The 19534-nt window shown below is 46.8% G+C and overlaps 1 protein-coding gene and 1 long non-coding RNA gene across 2 annotated transcripts in view; both read right to left on the minus strand.

Moving 5' to 3' along the window:
- Positions 1–17842, minus strand: part of LOC118929312 (uncharacterized) — an 82759-nt gene extending 64917 nt beyond the window's left edge. The window contains 4 exon segments of the mRNA XM_057505362.1: positions 14244–16847; positions 16850–17183; positions 17327–17504; positions 17829–17842. Of these exon segments, the coding sequence (XP_057361345.1) occupies positions 14244–16847; positions 16850–17183; positions 17327–17504; positions 17829–17842 (3130 nt within the window).
- LOC130684552 (uncharacterized) lies at positions 1616–7094 on the minus strand. The gene is made up of 2 exons (XR_008998854.1): positions 2505–7094; positions 1616–1705 (listed from the first exon to the last, which is right to left on the minus strand). It is a non-coding gene; the product is annotated as an uncharacterized LOC130684552 (long non-coding RNA).
- Positions 17843–19534: the final 1692 nt, after the last annotated feature.

Consider the following 19534-nt stretch of genomic DNA (forward strand, 5'->3'; position numbering starts at 1 on the left):
ATAAGTAAACAAGTGTAGCAAATAAACATCTTAATAATAATACTCTATTAATGTATAACAGTGTATATATATGCAAATAGCCTGAGAATTTTTGTAGTAACCAAAATTCTTAAAGTTTGCTAAGTTATATAGACATATTTTGTGCCCAATGAGAAATTGTGCTGTAAAGCACATTTCCAAAAATGATAATATATGTTCATAAATGCATCAATCTGAAAAATGCTAATGTAACAGTTTACAGTGGCCTATTTTTCAGTGTTCACTGAAAGTTAAAGTTATAGTCTAAAGTTCTAATGAAAACTACTTAATATAATAAGGAAAATATTTCTGTATGCTAAAGATGTGTGTTTTAATAAGAAAAAGTATAAAGAATAGAAATTCGTTTTGTTAAAGTTAAACAAAAGTAATTGTTCTAAAGCACAGCTATTTATTTAAAGGGAGAGAACACTGAATGTAAAGAGAAAGTTGTAGAAAGCTTGTAGGAAAATTGATATAGTCATGCTATGTGAAATTAAAGCAAGTGAGTCTTAATTAAAGCAAGTGAGTACACAGCAAAATTAGAATTTTGTTTTCACTTAAAAATACAAAGTTTTCTTAAACTGTTAGTCTGCTCTTAATGTTGAAAAATTGCAAAAAGGTGCTTTTACATCTAGTTAGCTCTGATGTTTTCCAGAGGGCCCCTGGAACATGTCAGAGGAATTTTTTTCCATTGAAAAAAGTATTTGGCTAATTTAGCTTATTTATCTGATATATATTTACCTAGAAAGCACTGTCAAAAGGAATAAGGCTAAACTTTATTACTGAATGTTTTGTGTTACAGAAATATCCAAATTTCCTTATGACAACTGTCTTATAGTAAGCTCTCTTTAGATCTTTAACCATTGTCATTTGTAAGTCTTTTATCATTTATAGTCACTGGTTTATTATTTCTAAACTGGTAAAGAACTAGATTTCAGCAAAATAGGTATTAGTTACATAAGATTAAGTAAACTAAGGGATATGATTTTGTGACCTTTTTTGTTGGGAGCCACACAAAGACAACAAGATGGCCACAGTTCATGAGGTTCCTGCTTCACTTCCTGGAGATTAGCTGCGAGCCCGCGCGCGCCAAGAGATACTCTTCTCCCCCTCCTTCCCCATTATCATATACCAATCAGAATGTAACTCGCTGCGCCATCCCTGCTATGCAGCCAATCCCCTGCTTACAAGTATCCTATGGCCCACTCTGCCCCTGAACACTGGTGTATATCTACCCCCGTCTTACAATAAAATTTGAGGGCTTGATCAGAATACTGTCTTGCCTTCGCTCTTCTCTCGCCCCCATTTTCTTTCAGGTCGGATCCCCCTCGTCCCCACAAATAACTAGGTCCCGCTGGACGGGACAAGTGGCGCCCAACGTGGGGCTCGAGGCGCGGATCCTTCGCAGGCGGACCCCCGAGTAAGATATCGTCTGGCCAGACCCCTTCTTGATGAAACAATAGGAGACGCCTTTCGCCGCTCACGGAGGTCGTCGTCCCTGGTGAGTACCGGCCGCCTTACAAGAAAATGGGAACTAAATTAAGTAAAGAAGCGGTCTTCATAAGAGACCTAAAAAGTTCACTTAGGGAGAGAGGAGTTCGAGTTAAAAAGAAAGACTTGGTAAAGTTTTTTATTTTTGTTGATGAAGTCTGTCCGTGGTTTATCATTAATGGCCCCGAAATTCATCCTAAAAAATGGCAGAAAGTAGGTAGAGATTTAAATGATTATCTTATCAAAAACGGCCCTGACTCTGTTCCTGTTTCAGTATTTTCCTATTGGGGTCTTATCAGAGATATTGTTGAAAATACTGACCCTGATAAACGTCAACTCTTGTCAGTGGCAGAATATTGCCTCCGCCCCCTATCTCGGGCGGCCTCAAAATCGTCTCTTTCGAGTGATCCCCCTGCCCCAAAATCGGCTAAATCCCCCTCCCCTAGCCCGACACCATCTTTGCTCGGTGCCCTCCATGATACCCCTCCCAAATGTTGCATTTATCCGCCTCTCCCTCGAGATTCGGACTTTGTCGATACACAAAAGGTTTTTCTAGTCGTGACTAAGAGCCAAAATGGCGAGCCTTTAGATCCGGGAGACGCGGCTGAACTAGAAGACGAAGCGGCCAAGTATCACAACCCAGATTGGCCCCTTGCCGCCCCGTCGCTTAACCCCCCTTCTTACACACCCCCAGTTTTGAAAAGAGCCTCTTACACTCCCTCTATTCAGCCTCCCAATGTTTGCGCCCCGGCCTTTTTGCCCCCGTCGGCCCCTCCGCTACCCCCTCCGGCTCCCGGTCCTGTTGGCCCCCCTACCAGCACTGAAGACCTAATAGCACAGATAGTAGAACAAAGAATAACTTGCCATCTCCAAAAATTAGTTGTCTCCCAACCAGTTCGTCCCGCATTATATTCGCAAAGGGGCCTCTCTAAGAAACTGCTTACAGCCACAAAACCTAAAAAACAACCTAAAAAACTGCTCTTTCCTGTTCTTACCCGGGCCTCCGCCCGCTCTGGCCCCACCTCCACAACACATAGTCCGGAAGAGGGCGATCTTGAAAGCGACGGCGAAGACGCCCCTGCTGCTCAGGAAATAGAAAGTGAGGGAGAGGAGCAGGCTGAGCCAGAGCCGGCCGAGCCTGCTGATGGCCCTAGAGAATTTCACAAAATCCATTTCAAAAGCTTAAAAGAGCTGAACGCGGCCGTTAAAGCTTATGGCCCCAATGCCCCTTTTACCCTTTCTGTTCTTGATTCGCTGTCTCGAAGAGGACATTTACTCCCAGGTGAATGGCTGCGTATAGTCCAGGCTGTGCTTACCCGTGGTCAGTTTTTAACTTGGAAGGCAGATTTTGCTGACCGCTGTCAGACCATCGCTGCTGCCAATGTAAAAGACCCTCATTCCCCAACAGCGTCCTAGACTTTTGATAAGCTTACGGGACAGGGCAGATATATCTCTGAAACCAGGCAGCAGCGCCTTCCCCTTGGTCTTTTATCTCAAGTGAAAGATGCCGCTTTGGGCGCTTGGATATCACTCCCTGCTTCCAGGACTGCTAACACTCCTCTAACTAAGATCACTCAAAGCTCGCAAGAAGACTATAGCGAATTTGTTAGCAGACTGTTAGAGGCCACCGAAAGGACCCTTGGTTCCGCGGCTGCCAATGATAAGATTGTAAAACAGCTAGCCTATGAAAACGCCAATTCGGCATGTCGAGCCGTCCTCCGCGGTAAGACTCGAGACAAAACTCTTGATGAAATGCTGAGAATGTGTAGAGATGTCGATCCTTTTACATCCAAAGTCCAAGCCCTTTTAGCTGTAGGTGCCGCTGTTCAAACTCCCCCGGCTTCTTATCCTCCTTCCTTCCCCAAGGGCGCACCGCCTATGCGTAACTGCTTTAAATGTGGACAGCCAGGCCATTTCGCTCGCCAATGCCCTACCACAGCTCCTCCTCCTAGAGTTGGGTCAGTCCCCGGTATTTGCCCTCGCTGCCATAAGGGGCGGCACTGGGCCAAAGAGTGCCGTAACAATCCAACAAATCCTTTTTACAGTACCACAAATCCTTTCACCCCCCCTTTTCAGGGAAACGAGCTGAGGGGCCAGCCCCGGGCCCCCCAGCCAATTCCATTTCAGCCGGCCTCGGGGAACAGCCTAGCTGTAGCACTCCCGCCCTCTATCGGGCCACACCCGGGAGTGCAGGACTTGACCTCTGTGCCTCCTCCTCAACAATATTAACGCCTGAAGAGGGAATTACAATTATTTCCACAGGAATTTATGGCCCACCTCCCAAAGATACTTATTTTCTAATTTTAGGGCGAGCTTCCACCACAATAAACGGCCTTATTGTCCACCCTTCCTTAGTTGACAATGACTATACTGGAGAAATAAAAATTCTTGCTAGTGCCCCCCAGTGCCCTGTCAGCATTATGAAAGGTCAGCGCCTTGCGCAGGCGCTCCCCCTCCCTTTAAGTACATCTCACCCTGCTATTCATAAGCAGCGAGGCTCCTCTACCCCAGGTTCTTCAGACTTATATTGGATCCAAGCTATTACTAAAGAACGCCCCACTCTTAAACTTAAGATCCAAGGAAAAGTATTTGAAGGAATTTTAGATTCGGGGGCCGACTCTACGGTCATATCTCAGGCTTCATGGCCCTCCAGCTGGCCCTTACACGCTTCCTTGACCCATCTACAAGGAATTGGGCAGTCAAGAAACACCTTACAGAGCTCACAGTTATTAAACTGGGAAGATGAAGAAGGAAATACCGGATTCATTCAACCCTTCGTAGTTCCTGGGTTGCCGGTAAATCTTTGGGGAAGAGATATCCTTTCTCAAATGAAGGTCATCATGTGTAGCCCTAATGAAGTTGTAACACAGCAGATGCTTTCACAGGGTTACCTCCCTGGTCAGGGGTTGGGCAAACTAAAACAGGGAGATCCCAACCCGATACTGGCCACGCCTAAGATAGACCGCTCAGGTTTAGGGTTTGAAAAACATTTTTCGTAAGGGCCGTTGCTCCTCCTGCACTCCAGGCAGACAAGATTACTTGGAAAAGTGATGTTCCTGTCTGGATCGATCAATGGCCCCTTACCACTATAAAATTAAATGCAGCCATAGAGTTAGTGCAAGAACAGCTGGCTGCTGGACATATTGAACCTTCTACATCCCCTTGGAACACCCCAATCTTTGTAATCCAAAAGAAATCAGGCAAGTGGAGGCTCCTACAAGACCTCAGGGCGGTTAATAAGACTATGGTCTCTATGGGCGCATTACAACCGGGAATTCCCTCTCCAATAGCCATCCCTAAAGGGTATGTCAAATTAGTAATTGATCTAAAAGATTGCTTTTTCTCCATACCTTTGCATCCTGATGATTGCAAACGTTTTGCCTTTAGTATACCCATTACCAATTGTGTAGGGCCTTCTCCTCGGTTTCAGTGGAGAGTTCTCCCACAAGGAATGGCCAACAGCCCCACTCTTTGCCAAAAGTTTGTAGCCCAGACTATAGACCCCTTTAGGTTGCTCTTCCCCACTTTGTATATTATCCATTATATGGATGATATTCTTCTTGCCGGTCCTGACCAGCAACAGCTCTATGCGGCCAGTCAACAGCTAGTCACTGCCCTCCGAGATCGAGGACTACAAATTTCCCCAGAAAAAGTCCAGGTCCACCCCCCCCAAATTTTTTTAGGCTTTGAATTATTTTCTAATAAAATCCTCACTCAAAAAATTCAGTTAAAGAGAAGCTCCTTAAACACTCTTAATGATTTTCAGCGTCTGCTAGGAGACATCAACTGGCTCAGGCCTTATTTAAAGCTGACCACCGGAGAGTTAAAGCCCTTGTTTGATGTCCTACGTGGAGACCCTGATCCTTCCTCCCCCCGCTCGCTTTCATCAGAAGCACAAAGGGCATTAATCATTGTAGAGCGGGCTATTTCTGAACAGACCATTAGCTACTTCTCTCCACATCTAAGTTTGTGGCTGCTCATTTTCCCTACCCCCTTCTCCCCTACAGGAGTCCTTTGGCAAAACCATCCACTATTTTGGGTTCATTTGCCAGCCTCCCCCCCTAGAGTCTTAGCTACCTATCCTCAATTAGTTGCTGCCCTCTTACGTTTAGGCCGAGAGGCAGCTCTCAAGTTGTTTGGGAGAGACCCTGAAGTTATAACCCTCCCATACAATACATCTCAATTACAATGGCTTATTCAACATGATGATGATTGGGCAATTAGCTGCACCTCCTTCCAGGGGACAATAGATAATCATTACCCTGCAGACAGATTAGTCCAGTTCCTTCAAAAGACCCCGGTTGTCTTTCCCAAAAGGACTAAAACCACGCCAATTGCTGGGGCCGTAATGGTGTTCTCTGATGGGTCCTCCTCCGGTATAGCCGCTTTCAGTATTAATGGGCAAGTTACTCGAGTACAGACAGACCTCTCTTCTGCACAACTTGTTGAACTAACTGCAATAATCAAAGTTTTTGAGCTTTTAATAGATGCCCCCTTTAACCTTTACACTGACAGTGCCTATGTAGCAACCTCTGTTCCCCTATTAGAGACAGTGCCTTACATACGTCCCTCTACAAATGCTTCCCCCCTATTCGCAAAATTGCAAAAATTAATTCTAAACCGCGATGCCCCTTTTTTCATCGGGCACATACGCGCTCACACTGGCCTTCCAGGGCCGCTTGCCAAAGGCAATGACAGAGTTGATCTGGCGACTCAATTAGTAGCCTCTGTCACGTCAGACTCACCCTTGGCTGCAGCCCAACGGGCTCATGAACTACATCATCTCAATGCTCATACTCTTAGACTCAAATTTTCAATCACCCGAGAACAGGCCCGCCAAATAGTTCGGCAATGTCAAGGATGTCTAACTCTCCTCCCAGAGCCTCATAACGGAATCAACCCCCAGGGGTTAGTTCCAGGAGAGATATGGCAAATGGATGTCACTCATTACCCTCCCTTTGGTAAATTAAAATATATCCATGTGTCTATTGACACATGTAGTGGTTTCCTATGTGCATCCTTGCAAACGGGAGAGGCAACTAAAAATGTTATTACCCATGTTCTCTCATGCCTGGCATATCTACCACCACCTAAAATCTTAAAAACTGACAATGGGCCTGGATACGCCAGCTCTAGCTTTAAACAGTTCTGTGCGCAGTTAGGTATTAAGCACATAACAGGAATTCCCTATAATCCCCAAGGCCAAGGCATTGTTGAAAGAGCCCACTTAACCCTTAAAAACATGTTATTCAAACTTCAGTCGGGGGGAGAAGTACTCTATCCGAAAACAGGTAATGCAAAGACACTCCTAAATCATGCACTGTTTGTTCTTAATTTCCTTACTTATGACTCCGCGGGTAAAACCGCTGCTGATCGCCTTTGGCATCCCTCCACGGCAGATAATTATGCACAGGCTATGTGGAGAGATCCGATGACCAACACATGGCACGGGCCTGACCCTGTGCTCATATGGGGGAAAGGACATGCTTGTATATATGATGCTAAGGCACAAAATGCCCGATGGCTCCCAGATAGGCTCATTAAACTCCTAGACACAAATAGAGGCAAAAACAATAATAATTCCAGCCCAGGGCATGTTAACCCCTGAGAAGCCTTCCCTTTCTGTTTAATTTCAGGAAGCAAGGCCAAAAGACCTCTCAGTGTCTCACCAGTTCCAAGCAAGAGACCTAGTCTCTGTGAAGAAGCACCAGGCAAGAAACCTTGAGCCACAGTAGAAGAGACCTTTCACTATCCTCCTGACCACTCCCACAGATATAGAAGAAAACGACATCTCTTCCTAGAGATACGCTCCACATCTAGAGGAAAAACCCCCCGTCAGACGCAGACTGGCGATTAACTCAGACTAATAATCCTCTTAAAGGTTCGCTTGTATAGTATTGATCATGTCACTAACAATTCTCATTCTCCTGACCCAGTTACGTCCCACCTTCCAGAACCCTAACCCCCATGAACCCAAAGTGCTGACATGGCAAGTTTTTTCTCAGACAGGAGAGGCAGTGTGGTCTGTTTCTAAGACTGCCCCCCCCAAGACCTGGTGGCCGTCCCTGCACCCTGATGTTTGCGCCCTAGTTGCTGGATTAGAGACCTGGGACATACCTAATATACCTTGGAGACAGGCCCACATAATTCGACCACCCAACCACGATTATTCTGCAGCCCAGAGCCAAGTTTCCTATGGTGACAGCGGGTGTAGTTATCCTAGAGCACGCCACAGATTAAAAACCACTTCCTTCTATGTCTGCCCCCGTGACGGACGAACCCATCAGCAAGCCCGGCAGTGTGGGGGCTTAGAATCCTTTTACTGTAGCTCTTGGGGCTGTGAAACTACGGGTAATGTTTATTGGAACCCCGTGTCCAGTTGGGACCTCCTTACCGTAGTCCGGAACCGCACATCCCCCAACTGTGAGCAGACAGGGCTATGTAACCCCTTAAATATCACTTTCAGTGATAAAGGGCGCCAATATGATTGGGTCACCGGACGACAGTGGGGGCTCAGATACTATAAATCTGGATATGATAAAGGCCTCGTATTTACTATCAAGCTCAAAGTCGAGACCCTTCCAGCTGCCCCAGTAGGACCCAACGCTGTCTTGCGAGACCAGCCGCGTCTCCCAGCCCCACCCGCGCCGACCCTAGCCCCACCTGCAGACGCTGCCACCCCTTCCTTCGCCTCCACTCTTAACCGACCCACCTTCCTTCCTAGCACCGGACAGCGCCTTCTCAACCTCCTTGAAGGAGCTTTCCGAGTTCTAAATACCACCAACCCAAATACTACCAAATCCTGTTAGTTATGCTTTTCCTCTTCACCTCCTTACTATGAAGGACTAGGATTGTTAGGCAATTTTAACAATACGACCAGCCACGAAGCCTGTAGCTGGGGCATGCAGAAGTTAACCCTGACTGACGTAACTGGAAAAGCTACATGTTTAGGAACAATTCCCTCAACCCATAAGAGTCTGTGTAATAACACCATACCCATAGTTACCTCGAGTGAATCTAGATATCTAGTCCCTCCCCGTCAAGGATGGTGGGCTTGTAACACTGGACTAACACCGTGTGTTTCCACCTCTGTTTTCAATTTCTCCCATGATTTCTGTGTTATGGTTCAACTAGTGCCGAGACTTATATATCATGATGATCCCTCATTTGTCACTGAGTTCGACCCTAAAAATAGGTACAAGAGAGAATTAGTATCGTTGACCCTAGCCACATTAGTGGGAGTAGGAATTGCAGCAAGAGTACGAACAGGGACAGCTGCCATCATCCAGGGGAACCAAAACTATGAAAGGCTGAGAACCGCCATTGACGACGATCTAAAAACCATAGAACAATCTATTACCAAACTTGAAGAATCTCTGACTTCCCTTTCTGAAGTCGTCTTACAGAATAGACGGGGGCTAGATCTACTGCTCCTAAAAGATGGAGGACTGTGTGCAGCTTTAAGAGAAGAATGCTGTTTTTATGCAGACCACTCCGGAATAATAAGAGATTCAATGTCAAAGCTTAGAGAAAGGCTAGACCAGAGAAAGAGAGAGCGAGAAGCTAGCCAAGGTCCCTTTGAGTCCTGGTTCACTAAGTCCCCATGGCTCACAACTCTGATCCCCACCATCCTTGGACCCTTAGCAGGACTCCTCCTTTTAGTGTCTTTTGGCCCTTGGGCCTTAAGAAAACTAACAGCCTTTATTCGAGAGCAGGTTGACCAGCTCGTCAAGCCAGCAGTTGCTGTTCATTATCACAGACTTACAGCCTGTGATGAAGGATCCGACACCGAACCAACCAATGCTCCCGGCCTCCAGTTCTCAACTTTACAGGCGCCTCAACCATGGTACCATCGATTCTGGCACTGTAATTAATGTGGCCCATATGCTGGTCGGCCAGAACCAAGCATACCCCTAACTGTGAGGGTATGGGCATCGAGATGAGTGCGAGACAAAGTACCGCAAGGGAGGGTTCTTCCTAGAACCTCTCTGGTCCTCCCTGAGAATACGCCTGGCTTGCATAGAGGTTGGTATCCATATGTACATAAAGCCTTGATATATTAAGATCAATTTGGCTTTCAGCTCTGCCTCTCCTCCCTAAAAGATACCGAGAGCATTTGCGAAATGTTACCCTGCTGGAGGAGCCAGGCCTCTATTCCCTCACTCGATTAAGGCCCACCTTTCTGAAATAAATAGAAAGGGAGGAGATGTTGGGAGCCACACAAAGACAACAAGATGGCCACAGTTCATGAGGTTCCTGCTTCACTTCCTGGAGATTAGCTGCGAGCCCGCGCGCGCCAAGAGATACTCTTCTCCCCCTCCTTCCCCATTATCATATACCAATCAGAATGTAACTCGCTGCGCCATCCCTGCTATGCAGCCAATCCCCTGCTTACAAGTATCCTATGGCCCACTCTGCCCCTGAACACTGGTGTATATCTACCCCCGTCTTACAATAAAATTTGAGGGCTTGATCAGAATACTGTCTTGCCTTCGCTCTTCTCTCGCCCCCATTTTCTTTCAGGTCGGATCCCCCTCGTCCCCACAAATAACTAGGTCCCGCTGGACGGGACACTTTTTGTTTCAAATATTGTTGGTAAAGTGTTTTAAGCTTTTTCTCTTAAGCTGACAACAGTTTAGTAAATGACTGCCTTTATAAGCAGAATTGAAACTTTATCTTTCTCTCTACCTGATCCCTCCAGAATTTAAAAACTCTCAGTGACTATTTTTATATTTCATGGCAGTATGTTTATTTGCACAGGTTCAATAAGAATCTACTTTCCTTGTAAGAGGACCTGTTGGATTCTCCCAGAGGAGAGTGCCGCCCCAAATCACTCACAGAAGGCGTCTCTTGATGCAATAAGCAAGAGGAATTTATTCAGAGACCAGCTAGCTCGGGTCCAAGTGTCAGCCCGACGCAGCGGGTCTCAACAAGGACCCTGAGCACTTAGAGTCAGAGGTTTTTATAGCATTTTCAACAAGGGCAGTATTTTTCCACAAGCACATCACATTGTTTTTCCAAAAAAACACATACACTTTGGCTGATGCCACATCCTAGGGGTCTGGTGAGATAAGATCACCCTCGGAATGTTAGGGTGGTTCTTAGTAAGGTAAGCTTGGTATGTATGATTAACTGATTGAGGTTAGCTAACTAAAGGTCACTGCAATTAATGCTGGCTGACTAACTTGTTTTTCAAAGGTCTACTATTTTCCTATTTTCTTCCTTCTAGGTTAGAAAATGGTGTCTAAGCTTTTAAGATGGCTGTACTTATGCTAACTTTCTATCTTCAATAAGGGTGATTCTTAGTGAAGGGTTCTACATTTCCCACTTCTCTTTAAGGAGCATTCCAATCATGGAATGCTTGTGTCCTCTTGTTGTGCGAGTGAATGATATTGTTGCCTCAACATTAGCACTTGAACGGTACTCACTCTTTCTCTAACAAAAGTTATCAGCCGATTTAGTATACAGGGTCCTAAAGTGAGGAGTAGTAAAAGAATAAGTAAAGGCCCAGTCAAGGTGGATATCAAGGTTGTAAGCCACGGAGATCTAGTAAACCAGGACTCAAATAGCCCTTGGCCGGCCTCCCGTTCTCTCTTTCTTTGATCTAACCTTTCCCTAAGTTTTGACATTGAATCTCTTACTATTCCAGAATAGTCTGCGTAAAAGCAGCATTCTTCCTTTAAGGCTGCACACAATCCTCCTTCTTTTAAAAACAACAAATCTAATCCTCGTCTGTTCTGCAAGACTACTTCAGACAGGGAGGTTAGAGATTCTTCAAGTTTGGTAATGGATTGTTCTATAGTCTTTAGGTCTTCATCAATTGCTGTCCTCAATCCCGCATAATGTTGGTTCCCTTGGATAATGGCGGCTGTCCCTGTTCCCACTCCAGCTGCGACTCCTATTCCTAATAATACAGCTAAGGTCAGCGAGATTGGCTCCCTTCTATACCTGTGTTTTGGTTCAAATTCAGCTACGAATGAGAAATCATCATGATACATCAATCTAGGTACTAATTGAACCATGATACAGAAGTCGCAGGAAGAATTGAAGGCAGAAGTAGAGACACATGGGGTCAATCCAGTATTACAGGCCCACCACCCTTCGGGAGGAGGGACTAGATATTCATTTTCACCTGAGGAATTTACGGATATGGTTTCATTACACAAAGCTTCATGAGTGGGGGGAACTGAACCTAAACATTTCCCTCTTCCAGTCACCTCGGTCAGGGTCAGCTTCTTATGGCTTCCCCAGCTACAGATCTCGTGGCTGGTCGTTCTGTTAAAATTTCCCAACAGCCCCAATCCTTCATAGTAAGGAGGTCCAGAGGAGAAACACAACCAACAGGATTTAGTAGTATTAGGGTTGGTGGTGTTTAGAACTTGGAAAGCCCCCTCAAGAAGATTGAAGAGGTGTTGTCCAGTGTCAGGAAAGGGGGCTATTTGGTCAGGGGTGAGGGCAGCAGAAATAGTGGTAGGGTCTACCGGAGGCACCGGAGTCTGCTTCAAGATCGAGGTTGGGAGACGTGGTTGATTTCTTAGGACAGAATTAGGTCCGATTGGGGCAGCTGGAAGGGTCTCAACCTTAAGTCTGACAGTAAATACGAGGCCCTTGTCATATCCAGATTTGTAATATCTAAGTCCCCACTGCCGTCCAGTGATCCACCCATCATACTGGCGTCCCTTATCACTGAACGTGATATTTAAGGGGAGGCACAGTCCTGTCCATTCACAGTTGGGGGATGTGCGGTTCTGGGTTACTTTAAGGAGGTCCCAGTCAGACACAGGATTCCAATAAACGTTACCCGTAGTCTCACAACCCCAAGAGTTACGATAAAAAGATTGCAAGTCCCTACATTGTTGGGTTTGTTGGTAGGTTCGTCCGTCACGGGGGCAGACATAGAAAGTAGTGGTCTTTATCTGCTGGCGTGCGGCCGGATTTCTGCACCCAAAGCTCCATAAGCCACTTTGGCTCTGGGCTTGTTTTCCTCCGATGTAATACACCGAAGTCGCGGGCCTGACCCTGTTTGCCTGCATCCAGCTAAGCTCGGGTATATCCCAGCCTCCTATTCCAGCGACTAAGGCGCAAACATCAGGGTGCAGGGATGGCCACCAGGTTTTAAGAGGAGCAACCTTAGAAATGGACCATACTGTCTCCCCTGTTTGGGAACAGACCTGCCATGTCAGTAGTCTAGGTTCGTGGGGGTTGGGGTCCTGAAGAGTGGGGAGTAGCTGGGCCATCAGAATCACCAGTGACACAATCATTCTTACACAAGTGAAGTTTAAGAGGGTTATCAGTTCGAATTACTCGCCAATCCGGGCCTGGTTGAGGTGCTCTCTTCAGATGTGAAGCATGGACCCAGGAGGAGATGCCATCCACTTTCACAGCTGTGGGAGTAGTCAAAAGGACGATGAAGGGTCCTTTCCACCGGGGCTCAAGATTTCCCGTTCGGTGTTGTCTCACGTAGACAGAGTCTCCCACTTGGAATTGATGAGGTACTGAGATGTCCTCTGGCCAATAGACTTCTCAGATAGAGGCCCACACTTCTTTCTGCACAGCTTCCAAAGCCCGTAACCTTTCAAGCAGAAACTTATTAGTCACACATTCAGAGGATGTATGGAGGTGAGCTTCATTTAGCGGAGCTGGAGCTCCAAACATTATTTCAAAAGGTGTTAGTTTAAAACGGCTGGGGGTGTTTCTGACTCGAAATAAGGTGAAAGGAAGGAGGACTAACCAATCACATAAACCAGTCTCTATGGATAATTTAGTCAGGGTCTCTTTTAGAGTTCTATTCATCCTTTCTACCTGTCCTGAGCTCTGGGGTCTATATGCACAGTGCAATTTCCAATCTGTCCCCAGGATCTTGGCCAATCCCTGACTTACCTGGGCAACAAAGGCAGGACCGTTGTCAGAGCCGATTACCTTTGGGATCCCGAACCTGGGAAATATTTCTTCAAGGATCTTCTTGGACACCATCTGAGCTGTCTCAGTTTTGGTGGGGAACGCCTCTGCCCATCCTGAAAAGGTGTCTAGGAAAACTAGGAGGTATTTATATCCATACATAGCAGGCTTAATTTCAGTGAAGTCAACTTCCCAGTAGGCTCCTGGCCGATCTCCTAAAAGCCTCTTTCCGCATATTACTTGATGTCTGTTCACATTTACTAATTGGCAAGGAACACCATTTCTTACAACCTCGTCTGCCAATTTTCCCAAACCGATGACATGATAAGGGGAATCTTGAACCAGGGTTTTTAGATTATTGGCCCCCAAATGTGTCAACTGATGTAATTGCCTTAAGTATGCTCCTGCCTTTTTCTGGGGCAGGATAATTTTCCCATCTTCTGACTTATACATTCCAAGGGGTGGGGATTTTTGGATCCCCAACTTGTCCATCCGAGCAAGATCCTCGGGGGTATACTGAAAGTTCTTACTACATGTGGCTTCTGGGTACACCTGGAGGGGTAAGATGTTCGTTCCCTGGGCTGCTTGTTTTGCGGCTTGGTCCGCCCTTCTGTTTCCTTGAGCTATTGGAGAGTCACTTTTTTGATGCCCAGGACAATGTATTATTGCTACTTCTCTAGGTCTATGGATGGCTTCTAACAGATCTAAGATTTCTTGTTTATTCTTAACATCTTTCCCGGCAGAAGTCAGCAGCCCTCTCTGTCTATATATAGCCCCGTGTATATGAGCAGTGGCAAAAGCGTAACGGCTATCAGTATAGACGTTAAGTCTCTTACCTTCTGCCATCTTTAAAGCCTGAGCCAGGGCGACGAGCTCTGCCCGCTGCGCAGAAGTGCCCGTTGGGAGTCCGCTGGCCCACACAATTCGGTCATCATCTACTACTGCAGCTCCTGCCATCCTCTTACCTCCCATGATGTAACTGCTCCCGTCTGTGTACCAGGTCAGGAGTCCCGGTCCTTCTAAGGGCTGATCTCGTAAGTCCTGACGGGTCCCCGTCTCCTCAGCCAGGATTTCCTGGCAGGTATGAAGCACTTCTTTTCCCACATCGGGGAGCAGAGTAGCCGGGTTTAGGATGGCAGGCGGGGCAAATTCCACACGATCACGATTCAGGAGTAAGGTTTGATAGTGAGTCATTCTGGCATTCGACATCCATCTTTCAGGTGGTTGTCGAATTACGCTTTCCAGCGCATGAGGAGCAACCACAGTGAGTTTCTGTCCCAGCGTTAGCTTGTCAGAATCTTTAACCAAGAGGGCCACAGCTGCCACTACTCTCAAACAAGTGGGCCATCCACTACTCACGGGGTCTAATTTTTTAGACAAATAGGCGACAGGTCTCTTCCAAGGTCCCCATTGTTGGGTCAATACTCCTCGAGCTACTCCGTTCCGTTCATCCACAAAAAGGATAAATGGCTTAGTTATGTCTGGCAATGCCAGAGCGGGTGCCGAGAGGAGGGCCTTTTTGATATCATCAAAGGCCTGTTGTTGTTCAGATCCCCAAATAAACGGGGCTGCTCCTTTAGTGAGGGGATACAGAGGGGCTGCCAAAGAAGCATATCCGGGTATCCATAGTCTACAAAACCCTGCTGTCCCCAGAAACTCACAAACCTGGTGTGCAGTAGTGGGAACCGGAATCTGCGTCACAGTCTGCTTTCGGGCTTCAGTAAGCCACCTTTTCCCATTTCTCAGGGAGTATCCCAAATAAGTCACTTGTTGTTGGCAGATCTGTGCCTTCTTAGCAGATACCCTGTACCCCAATTTGGCAAGCTCAGCCAAAAGGGCTCCAGTGGCCTTTTGGCAGGTTCTCCGAGTAGGGGTTGCTATCAATAAGTCATCAACATATTGTAACAAAGTTACCTGTGGGTTAGAAGCTCGGTAGAAAGCCAAGTCTTGATGTAGAGCCTCGTCGAAGAGGGTGGGTGAGTTCTTAAATCCTTGTGGCAAACGAGTCCAGGTCAGTTGTCCAGTAGTTCCTGTGGAGGGATATTTCCATTCAAAAGCAAACAGCGGTTGGCTGCTCTGGTGCAAGCGCAGACAAAAGAAAGCATCTTTTAAATCTAAAACTGAATACCAGGTGTTTTCCGGGGCCAGGGAGCTTAGTAGGTTATAAGGATTTGGCACAGTGGGGTGAATGTCCTGTGTCCTTTTATTAACTTCTCTTAAATCTTGTACTGGTCGGTAGTCTCCCGTTCCTGCCTTTTCTACAGGCAGCAAGGGGGTGTTCCATGGGGATCGACATTTTACTAATATCCCCTGTTCCATAAGCTTCTGGATATGCGGCCTAATTCCGTCCCTGGCTTCTTTACTCATTGGATATTGTCTCACAGTTACTGGTAAGGCTGAAGCTTTTAGTTCTATGACTACAGGGGGCTGGTTCTTGGCGAGCCCCATGCCGGCCGTTTCCGCCCAGGCTCCTGGGAACCGGTCAAACCACTCCTGACTTATTTTGGAGGGCTCCGGCTCCTTAAAAAGACGGTATTCATCTTCTAATCTTATAGTCAGGATGCTTAAGCTCAAAGGTTTATTCTCTTGATTGGTCACCAGAGGTTCCCCGGCTTGAAAGGATATTTGGGCCCCCACTTTGGTTAAGATGTCTCTTCCTAACAGGGGTGTGGGGCATTCCGGTATGACAAGGAACGAGTGGTTTACTTGTCCTACTCCTAAATCCACTGTTCTCCGGGTAGTCCACACATATTGTTTCTGGCCCGTAGCCCCGATCACCCAAGATTTTTTATCAGAGAGGGGGCCCTTTGCCTGAGTCAATACAGAATGTTGAGCACTGGTGTCTACCAGGAATTCAACGGGTTGCCCCTCCACTTTCAGAGTTACCCTGGGCTCGGGGAGGGGCTCCGAGTCCCGTCTTCCCTAATCCTCGTCTTCCAGCAGGGACAACACCTTCTTCGGAGGCTTTTTTAGTGGCTTTTTAGGGCATTCTTTTACCCAGTGCCCTTTTTCCTTGCAATATGCACATTGATCTTTATCCAAAGGAGGCCGGTTGCCCAGGTGCCCTGCCTTACTAGTTCTGCCGCTAGAGGGCGGGTGTCCCTTGCCTTCTACCACTGCGGCCAAGATCCTTGTTAAATTTTTCTCATGTTTCCTATCCCTTTTTTCCTCTTTACTTTCTCTTTCCTTCTCCTTCCTCAATTCCTTTTCTTCCTCAGTCTCTCTCTTATGATAAACTTTCTCAGCTTCTTTCACTAAATCTCTCAGCGACAAATCTTGTAAGCCTTCCAATCTCTGAAGCTACTTTCTAATATCGGGTGCTGATTGCCCAATAAAAGCAAGAGCCACTGAGGCACTGTGCTCCTCGGAAGTGGGGTCAAAGGGAGTATACCGCCTGAAGGCTTCCATCAGGTGTTCTAAGAACACTGCAGGCGCCTCAGTGGCTCCTGACTGACCTCTCTTACCTTGGCCAAATTGGTGGGGCGCCTCGTGGCCCCGCGGAAACCCACCACTAGAGCCTGGCGATAGATGGTTAGTCGCTCCCTACCTTCTGGAGAATTAAAGTCCCAGTTGGGTCTGGTCAGTGGGAACCCCCTTTCTATATCATGAGGGAGTTGTGATGGTCGTCCATCAGCTCCAGGCACGTTCTTTCGTGCTTCCAGGAGGATCCTTTCTCTTTCTTCCGTGGTGAAGAGCACCTGTAAAAGCTGCTGGCAGTCATCCCAAGTGGGCTGGTGAGAAAACATTAGGGACTCTATCAGTCCAGTTAGTTTCTGTGGTTCTTCTGAAAAAGGAGGGTGGTTAGCTTTCCAGTTGTATAAATCAGCAGAGGAGAATGGCCAATATTGCAGAGGTTGGAAAGGCGGGTCCCCTTCCTCTCCGAGGATGGGGGCCCCATAAGACCGGAGGGGAAAAATACCCGGTGCGTCCATTGCGGCCCCTCGGCGGCGTCGAGTTCCCTGGGCCGGTCCCGGTGCCTGAAGCTAGGGGCAGTGGGGGCGCTGGGGCTGGGGGCACCTGGGCTGGAGGCGCCGGGGCTGAGGGCGCTGGGGCTGGGGGAGCCGGGGCTGGAGGAGCCGGGGCTGGAGAAGCCGGAGCTGGAGGAGGAGGGTAGGGAGGGGGATCATCAACCATAAGTAAATCTTGAGTGTCAGGGTGAATTTTGGTAGTCTCTTTTTCCTTGTTCTGAGGTTGAGCCTGGGCCACTAAGACTCGAGAGCTCATTTTCTTTTGCACCCAGGGCTTTACCCAGGGTGGTGGATTTTCCACTAACTCCTGCCAGACCACAATATAGGGTTGCTGATCCGGATGTCCTTGAGACGAACTCTGAAAAACAACAGCTTTTACTGCAAGTAAAGTGGAGAGGTCAAAAGTCCCCTCCGGGGGCCACCCTACATTAAGAGTGGGCCACTCGGAGGTACAGAAAGTCTGCCATAGCCCCTTCTTAATTTCTACTGACAAATTGTGTGCCCTCGCTCTCACTTCTGTCCAGTGATCTAACGTCAGACTGAGTGGAGTCGTTACCATCTGTCCCATGGTCAGTATAACAATTATTAGACACGTACAGAACACAAAAAAACAGAGACACACAGAGATTAGACACACAGCGGCCGCACTTAGTTTTCTTCAGATTTCTGACCAAAAACCGAAAAGAATCAGTGGGCTGATACTCTTGGCGCCCGAATATCAACCTTATCTCATCAGATTCACTTTGCCGGAAAAACAGATGAGAGGCCACCAGGCGTCCCTGGCCCTCCAATCTCCCTGAGGCGTCCCCCAGGGTTGCAGCCTGCGGTTCTCCAAGTACGTCTACCGACTGCAGTCTCGATCCCTTTACGAGGGACAGATAGGGACGACTGCCAGACAAGGGTACCCCTTTTCAGAATTCTGACCGGTCTTACCAAGAAACAGAACACAGAACACAGACAACTCAAGGCGCCACTTAGTCTTACCTCTCCCTCCAAGGGCGACTTTCAGGAGTGAAACGGGGCGAGCGCACAATCCCGGACGAGCCCCCAAATGTTGGATTCTCCCAGAGGAGAGCGCCGCCCCAAATCGCTCACAGAAGGCATCTCTTGATGCAATAAGCAAGAGGAATTTATTCAGAGACCAGCTAGCTGGGGTCCAAGTGTCAGCCCGACGCAGCGGGTCTCAACAAGGACCCTGAGCACTTAGAGTCAGAGGTTTTTATAGCATTTTCAACAAGGGCAGTATTTTTCCACAAGCACATCACATTGTTTTTCCAAAAAAACACATACACTTTGGCTGATGCCACATCCTAGGGGTCTGGTGAGATAAGATCACCCTCGGAATGTTAGGGTGGTTCTTAGTAAGGTAAGCTTGGTATGTATGATTAACTGATTGAGGTTAGTTAACTAAAGGTCACTGCAATTAATGCTGGCTGACTAACTTGTTTTTCAAAGGTCTACTATTTTCCTATTTTCTTCCTTCTAGGTTAGAAAATGGTGTCTAAGCTTTTAAGATGGCTGTACTTATGCTAACTTTCTATCTTCAATAAGGTTGATTCTTAGTGAAGGGTTCTACAGACCAATTAAAAACACTAGTTATATTACCAAGGCTTTGACTAGAACATCATACCTGAGAGACACATATGTAAACTCAGATATGAACAGACAGCTTTAAAGAACTAAAATTGACTTTATAAAGCCAACAAAGCCCCTTAGAAGAACTGGCATGTTACCTTGCTTGCAGAGTTCCCAGCAGCCTTACCAGGTGAGTAAAGAAGTTCCTGGCAAGTGCAGGAACCTCAGGAATGTCTTAGGAACCTCAAAAAAAGAGGAATTCACCCAAATGTACAGGTACTGCAGGCACAACCTGATGGCAAGTCTAGCTTGGTTGTCTGGTCTCAAGAGGCCTTTAAAAGTTCAATCTGAATTTCCTTACAAAAAGTTCCAGCAAAGCACATTTAAAAAATCCCATGTAATCAATTACTCTTCTTGCTGCACTTATGCAAATAATCAAGCCAACTGTTAATTATTTTCTTAATCTAGCTACTTCTAATTAAAATGAAGGTGATTTTAGAGAAAAGTATTGTTTCAATAATGCAGTCTTATCTATACTAAATCCTAATACTAGTCATTGAGATGTAAACTTGATCCAGAATTCT

Source organism: Manis pentadactyla, chromosome 8 (genome assembly GCF_030020395.1).
Source record: "Manis pentadactyla isolate mManPen7 chromosome 8, mManPen7.hap1, whole genome shotgun sequence".
In the NCBI taxonomy this organism is placed as follows: domain Eukaryota; kingdom Metazoa; phylum Chordata; class Mammalia; order Pholidota; family Manidae; genus Manis; species Manis pentadactyla.